This window comes from Malus domestica, chromosome 08 (assembly GCF_042453785.1).
Source record: "Malus domestica chromosome 08, GDT2T_hap1".
In the NCBI taxonomy this organism is placed as follows: domain Eukaryota; kingdom Viridiplantae; phylum Streptophyta; class Magnoliopsida; order Rosales; family Rosaceae; genus Malus; species Malus domestica.
In genome coordinates this window covers 26051379-26059239 of record NC_091668.1, presented here as the reverse complement: position 1 = coordinate 26059239, position 7861 = coordinate 26051379, and the positions used below count along the sequence as shown (strand labels likewise).

Below are 7861 nucleotides of genomic sequence, written 5' to 3'. Positions count from 1 at the left end.
GAACATTACTGAGTTTTAGAGATTTGAGATAATCAATATCATATTGAAACTACTGAAGATAATGGTTTTGAATTTCTTTGTATCACTTCTTACGAATATGACCAGAAACATATTCACGAGAAGTTGGAACGTCTCCCGAATGGGTTGTACATCACAACCATTCGCGGCATATAAGCCCACCATGTGGCCGGCCCTATGCCTGAGTTCCAGAGCACTTTGCTGCTTTAGCATGGCCGCATGGAACATCCCGGATTTGACATGATGCACCGTATCTTCAAATCATCGCATGAGTATCATTTACCTCCCTATGTTGGATTCCCGCCATGCAAAGCGTGTTCTTTAGGGAAGTTTGAATATTGAATCCTTAATTACAAAGATTATTCACAACCCCCCAAAGTTTTTTTCAGAGGATTCAAGGGGATATTTATGGACCTATCCAACTAACATGCGGATCATTTAGATACTTTATAGTGTTGGTTGATGCATCGACACGATGGTCACATGTTTGCCTTTGTCCACATGCCATGCTTCATTTGCGAAACTCCTAGCACAAATTATTAAGCTAATGGCTCACCACCCTGATTATCCGATCAAGTCTATTCAACTGGATAGCGCTAGATAATTTACGTCACAGACTTTTGACGATTATTGCATGTCAGTAAAGATTGATGTGGAACATCTTGTACCCCATGTTCACACCCAAAACGGCATGGCAGAAACTTTCATAACGCGCCTTTAATTGATAGCTCAGACTTTGGTTATGCGAACCAAACTACCGGTGTCTGCATAGGGTTATGTAATATTGCATGCAGCTATGCTGGTCCGCCTGAGGCCCACCACTACCCAACCTCATTCACCGTTACAGTTGGTTATTGAATACGAGTCTAATGTCTCGCGTTTACGTATACTTGGGTGCATAGTTTATGTGCCAATAACGCTGCCACTATGTACCAAAATGGGTCATCAGAGAAAAATGGGAATCTATGTTGGTTATGATTCACCATCAATTGTTCGCTATTTAGAACCCTTGACAGGAGATCTCTTTACCGCACATTTTACGGATTGTCACTTTCATGAGACAGTCTTCTCGTCGTTAGGGGAAGATAAACATGCTAACGTTTTTAGAGAACGCCGCGAATTGTCATGGTATACTCCCATTATGTCTCATTTAGATCACCACATTACCCAGTCTGAAACTGAGGTGCGATGAATTATAGATCTTCAGAGCATTGCTCATGCCAGATGATTTTAATGATCTAGCAAAGGTGACAATATCATATATACCCGCTGCAAACGCACCTGCAAGGATATATGTACCCCACATACGTCACAATACCGCCTGGGAAGGCTAGATTGTCTCTGAAGGTAGGGAAACTACAACTTCCCAGCATGGTACATTGACGATTAGCCAATCATCTGCTCCGACCTTGAAGCGTGACAGACCCCCAGGTTCAAAGGATTCACAACCTCGGAAGAGGAAATCGGCACCAACTAGTGACCCTAGTTTGAATCCAATCATCACTCACTCATCTATTCTAACACATGAGGTTATTCTAGATTACGGTGATGTCTTAGACGAGACAAACCGGCATCCTAAAAATCGTGAGATTTCAGTCCACTACGCAGTATTGGATGAGGTTTGGAATCGAAATGAGATGATAGTCGATGATGCATTTATGTACACAGTAGCTACTGACATCATGCTTAGCGATGACATTGAACCACATTCTATTGATGAATGCCAACGTAGAACGGATTGGTCAAACTAGAAACAAGCACTTCAGGTCGAACTTGATTCCCTCGCGAAATGTAAAATGTTTGGACTTATTGTTCCTACACCACCACGTATAAAGCCTGTTAGCTACAAGTGGGTTTTCGTGAGGAAGCGTAATGAAAAGAATGAAATAGTGTGATACAAAGCACGCTTCGTAGCCCAAGGCTTCTCTCAGGGCCTTGGGATTGATTACGAGGAGATGTATTCCCCCGTAATGGACGTCATAACGTTTTGCTACCTAATCAGTTTGGTAGTTTCTAAAAAAATGAATATGCAGCTTATGGACATGGTAACCACGTATCTCTATAGGGATCTAGATACGGAAATCTACATGAAAGTTCTAGAAAGACTTCCATTGACTAGTTTAAATAGTTCTAGACCACGGAACACTCTCTCGATTAGATGAGGAGATCACTCTACAAATTGAAATAATCCGGGCGGATGTGGTATAACCGTCTGAGTGAATATTTAACAATGCAGGGTTATGTGAACAACAAATTATGCCCATACGTGTTCATAAGGAAGTCACATTCCAAATTTGCAATCATTGCAGTTTATGTCAACGACATGAACCTCATCGAAACTTCTGCAGAGCTTGAGGAAATTGTTGCGCACTTGAAATCAAAATTTGAGATGAAAGATCTTGGGAAAACTCGATACTGTCTCGGCCTGGAGATTGAGTATTGTTTGGATAGAATCATAGTACATCAATCGAACCACACCCAAAAAGTGTTGCGACGTTTTAATAAGGATAAAACGAAGCCTTCGAGTACACCTATGGTCATTCGGACTTTAGATACTCAACGAGATCCCTTTCGTCCAAAAGAGGATGAGGAAGAGATTTTGGAATCCAAAGTTCCATACCTAAGTGCATTGGGGCTTTATTGTACTTGGCTCAATGCACTAAACTCGACATCTTCTTCGTTGTTAATCTTTTGGCTAGATACATCAATACACCCACACGCAGACACTGGAATGGTGTTAAAGACATTTTCCCTACCTTAAGGGTACGACGGATTTGGGCTTGTTCTATATCCGTGAATCTTCGAGTGTTGTTGCCCCCTCGGTTCTTAGATTGATTCCCGCCTTGTTGGTTATGCAGATGTTGGATATCTGTCTGACCCCCATAAGGCACGTTCTCAAATGAGCTATGTCTTTACCATTGGAGACACTGATATATCTTGGAGGTCTACCAAGCAAACACTAGTTGCGACTTTTTCGAACCATGCTGAGATTCTCGCCTTGTATGAAGCATCGCATGAGTACTTTTGGTTGAGAGTAGCTATGGAACATATTCGAAGCACTAGCGGTCTTACTTCTGTCGTTAACCTTCCTACGATGATCTTTGAAGATAATGTAGCATGTATCGAGCATTTAAAAAAGGGATACATCAAGGGAGACAACACCAAGCACATAGCGCCAAAGTTATTTTATTCTCACCACCAACAACAACAGCATCAAAACATTAAAGTCAAGCAAATATGTTCCCAAGACAACTTAGCCGATCTCTTCACCAAGTCATTGCCCAAGTCTACTTTTCAGAAGCTCGTCCAAGGAATCGATGTGCGTAAATTATCTTAATTGAATCGCTTGTAGTTCTCTTATTTGAAAGTTATGTCTAACTCATGGGGATTATCCTGAAACATACTCACTTAATCTTAATGTACTCTTTTTCCTATGATTATGAGCATTTTTTCCACTGAGTTTTTGCTACCTAACGAGGTTTTGATGAGGCACCCATCCTGGGATGATCATATTCCGTTGAGTTCACTACTTCCGTCATGTTTGACGTTTGTTTTAGACATCATGCATACTTCTCACTTTTCTCCTTAATCTATGGGTTTTCACCTATCTTAGGTTTTACCATAGCGAGGTTTGTGAGTTTTACTACCAATGCACACTTTCTTTAAATTTGAGACTCACATTCACCCATTATGTCGCCGACTTCATCAACTGTTCTACCTCATCTGCTAAAGATCTGATGTGATGTTTGTTTGAGTATTTACACACTCAATGGAGAGTGTTGCAGTCATATTTAGAATAAGAATGTGATTGTGTAAATCCTAGTGGATCTAGGAACATCTCTTATATTTCTATTAGGAGTTTATTACCTATTAAGAGTTGTAATCCTAAAAAAGGTAAGGATTTTACCTTTCATACTACAATAAATAAAGGCACAACAGGGGTGATACAACAATCCTCACAATTAAATCTCTCTCTTCTCTCTCTCACTACCACCAGCCTCCCTCTCTATATTCCCTTAGAATAGCTCAGTTAAATAGGCCTACAACAAATAAATCATTTTTTAACATTTTTACTTATCATAGATAACAAATTTGAAACTAATTTATTCTTAGTTATAAGTAAGAGATTTTAAGTTTAGATGCTATCATGGATAACAAGTTTGAAACTAATTTATTCATGTTAGACTCTTGCCTCTAAGTATAAATACTTCGTTGCGATAAACAAAAACACATCATCAATTGGAGGATTTTGGGAAATGACGTGGAGATCTTAAATTTGGGGTAAAAAGTGAAAAAAAATGTCCTGTACCATGTCATTGTATAGCTTTTAGAAAAATAATGCGTTTATTCAAGGCATTTTCTTTTACATAAAAGGAACAATGAAAAGAAAGAAAAACTAAAAAACATGATAAAACTTTTCAAGAAGTTATCTCAATTAGAAACAAAATTCAGCACAAATTTTGGCGGCCAAAACATTTTACAAAATATGGTTTAAATAGATGATCTCCTTGTATTACTCGAGTCCAAAAACGATCAGAGGTAATAAATTTAAACAAACATAGGAAACACAAATTTTGTTGGCTGTATAATTTCAGTAAGTTATTATATCTTTATCGTAATATTTTTGGAGTAACAAATAATAATAATAATAATAAATAATAATAAGGGAGCTTTAACGAAAAGCTCCCGGTACGGTTCACTTTAACAAAAAAACCATATTTTTACACTAAAAAGTCAGTCCTGGTACTATTCACTTTACCCTTTATTTTGTCATTTTCTTTAAAACGCAAAGTTTTTAAGTCATTTTCATTAGTTTTCCTTAATAATAATTTATTATTTTTTTAGCATTTTTAATTATCATTTTAATGCTACTTATTAGTGAAATTTTTTCTTAATTATAAGTAAGGGATTTTAAGTTCATATACTATCTTGATAAATTTAAACACATAGAAAACACATGTTTTAACAAGCAGCAACTTCACAAGCTTGCCTTGCCATACAAGTCACAACTAACAAGTAGAAGCAACAAGAAGATCACATGTTACAAAGGCGAGCTCAATCAATGAAGTTCCGTCCACGACTAAAATTTGCGTAGAGCTAAGTCGGTCTTGGATTTCGCTCTACACAGATTTCACGACTGTGCATACCGTTATGTTGGTCGATCATACACATAAATGATCTTCATGCTTCATCTTCGCTTGAAACATGTATGTACTAAGCATGTTATCGAAGCTAAATAATCTTGTCAAAAATAAAAATAGCCAATCAAAGTTTATAGTAAAGCTCCAGATGATTTAGCGCTAGCTGAATCTTAACAGTCGAATCAATCACAAAAAAATGTTTTGTATAAGTCATGTCTAGCGTATTTACATTTGATTGACATATTTTCTTGTATGAGAGAAAAACAAGCGAGTTGCGAAAGAATGCAAAACATATAACAGATCTACCCTGTACGAACTAAAGAAGAGTTGTTAGCTGCAAATGAGAAAACACGTAGCAATGGCTCCGGTTGAGAAAAACCAGAAGATGCCAATGGAACTACAACAGCTGCCATATTATCCATACTGCCCTTTTCAAATGCAGTACTTACAATGCGGTCAGCTAATGAGTCTGAACCTACCGAAGAGAGCTCCAATTTCGTAGGATGATGACTTCGTGCTTCCCACAAAAGATCGCAAACATCCTGCAAGCTCTGCTTCTCAAAAACTTCGTCAGATGTAGCCAAGATATGTATCATTTACAGTCAGGGGTTGCCAATCTGTCCACTCCGGTTCTGATACAACGCCAAAACTGATGACAGGCAAGAGGAACTTAAATTATTTTTACATGTCAAAACATCTTTTGATTTCATTGTTCGATCAATAGCAAGAAAAGAAGGAATGCAAACTTTAAAAATAATCCTATTATTCTTTAACTTCTTACCTTTTAAAGGAGATGTCGCCAATAGATCGGGTAACATCCAGCTGACCATTTACTCGAGGCACACCAGCCCATTCAAAAACATTTCCACCAGCACTTTCCACCCTACGTTTTTCATCGTCTCTGTCCGGATGATGATCTCTTGTCAATTCCTTAACAGATAAATGCACCAACTCATCCGTGGGAGCTAATTCAAAGTTTTTATTGCGCCTTCGATGTGAGACAACACCATTACGCCTTTCCTCCATGTACAATCTTAAATATGCAGCTGCAATAACCACAAACATCAAAAGGTTAACCTCTTTCGTGCTTTTAATCTTTCCACATATAAACTAAATAGTCTCACGCTCAATGATCCATACATGCATGCAGAAAAATACATGATTTTAAGAGAGCGAGAGAGAAGAAACATCACATAAAGTTCCCAATAAACCATGTTACCTAAAAGAGATGCGCCTTTACATCGAAAAAAGAAAGAAAAGTACCTTTAGCCTCTGCAGGAGTTTGAAATTTTTCCGAGCACAAAAAGGCCTTTGAGTCTCCAATATTGGCAACTAAGATTTGACCATCCAAAAGTAGTATAATTGTGGCAGTAGAACCGGAATTTAGATTCTCCATAAATGCAGCCTTAAAAAATGAACAGCAGGAACCTCAATACAATAGTAAGAACATGAAACACTATATATGCAGACCAATTTCAAGGAAAGCAGAGAAAAAACAATTAGAAGAGAGATATATATACCTTAGAAAACTTTGCATCAATATCGTGAACTGCCCTCAACAGTGCTTCTTTCAAGATGTCGAAACGAAAAGAATGGTCAAAGTTTGCTTGCAACGAATGCTTAAACCTGAGAATTCATTAATGAACTATGCATAATTATCACTATTTCTAAATCCAATAACTTGCTACCATGAAACGGAGACACCAGCAATTATCATCAATCAAGAACCAGTAAATAACTTAATAGTAGCTATATACAGAGTAATTATTTATATGACAATTTAGAAATAGAACCTTGCAATATCCAATTGGCGCCGATCGAGTAAGCCATGCCAATTTTGCAATGTTGGTGTTCCAGATGACTCAGCGGAAAGCGATGCATCGAGGAGAAAGTAGGTATGCAAAACGAAGTACTCCAAGAAAAGCTTGGAAGCCATATCACTAGCTTCAGCACCATTATGACCATCAAAAATAGCAGCAATTCCAACTCTAACCTCCTCCATAATCCCTACTCTACCTGCACCTCCATCCAAACCATCACATTATACTCTTCAATTCTTCAATATATATACATATGTGTGTGTATATATGTATCAGCGTTCTCATAACATGGATTAATACTAAATTAAGTTAATTAGTTGGCCGTTAAGCCAGCCAAAAATTAGCATACACCAACTGCATCATAATCCAAGAGCTTCAGACGATTACAGAAAAACCCTAATTATATAGAGAATATATACATATAAGAGAGAGAGAGAAGGGGAGAGAGAGAGAGAGAGAGGAGGGGGGACCAGGAAAGAGAATGCGAACGTCGAGAGCGCAGAGAGTGCGATCCTCTAAGTACTTTCTTTGACCTTGAAGCATGGCCATTTGACAAAGCGACGTGCGTTGGGAGTCGTCGGAATGCTTCAATTGACGGCATTCTGGGGATTCAAAAACCGCCGGAGCGCCACCATGTTCGTACAGGGTCAAGCATGTCGACGACGATTCTCTTCCGTAGGAGAGTGTCGGAAGGCCAGCGAATAGTAATCCCAGTACGATTAGGTGGAGGACTCCGGAGCACTCCATTGTCTCCTGCTGCTATTCTCTTCCTCTTCCACCGTCGCTTCCCATCCTTTCTCAAATTCCCTTATATATACGCGTTTAAGAGTTTCCGAGTAGCGCTCGGTTTTCTCTTTCTTTTATTATTCTTTTTTTTCTCTC

The 7861-nt window shown here is 38.4% G+C and overlaps 1 protein-coding gene across 1 annotated transcript; it reads right to left on the bottom strand.

The window, feature by feature from the left end:
• Window positions 1–5307: 5307 nt before the first annotated feature.
• Window positions 5308–7837, bottom strand: LOC103441733 (probable protein phosphatase 2C 51). The gene is given in 7 exon segments (XM_008380432.4): window positions 5308–5741; window positions 5743–5808; window positions 5941–6205; window positions 6423–6564; window positions 6680–6785; window positions 6953–7175; window positions 7450–7837. Coding segments are annotated over 7 exon segments (1359 nt in total). The 5' UTR covers window positions 7727–7837; the 3' UTR covers window positions 5308–5461.
• Window positions 7838–7861: the final 24 nt, after the last annotated feature.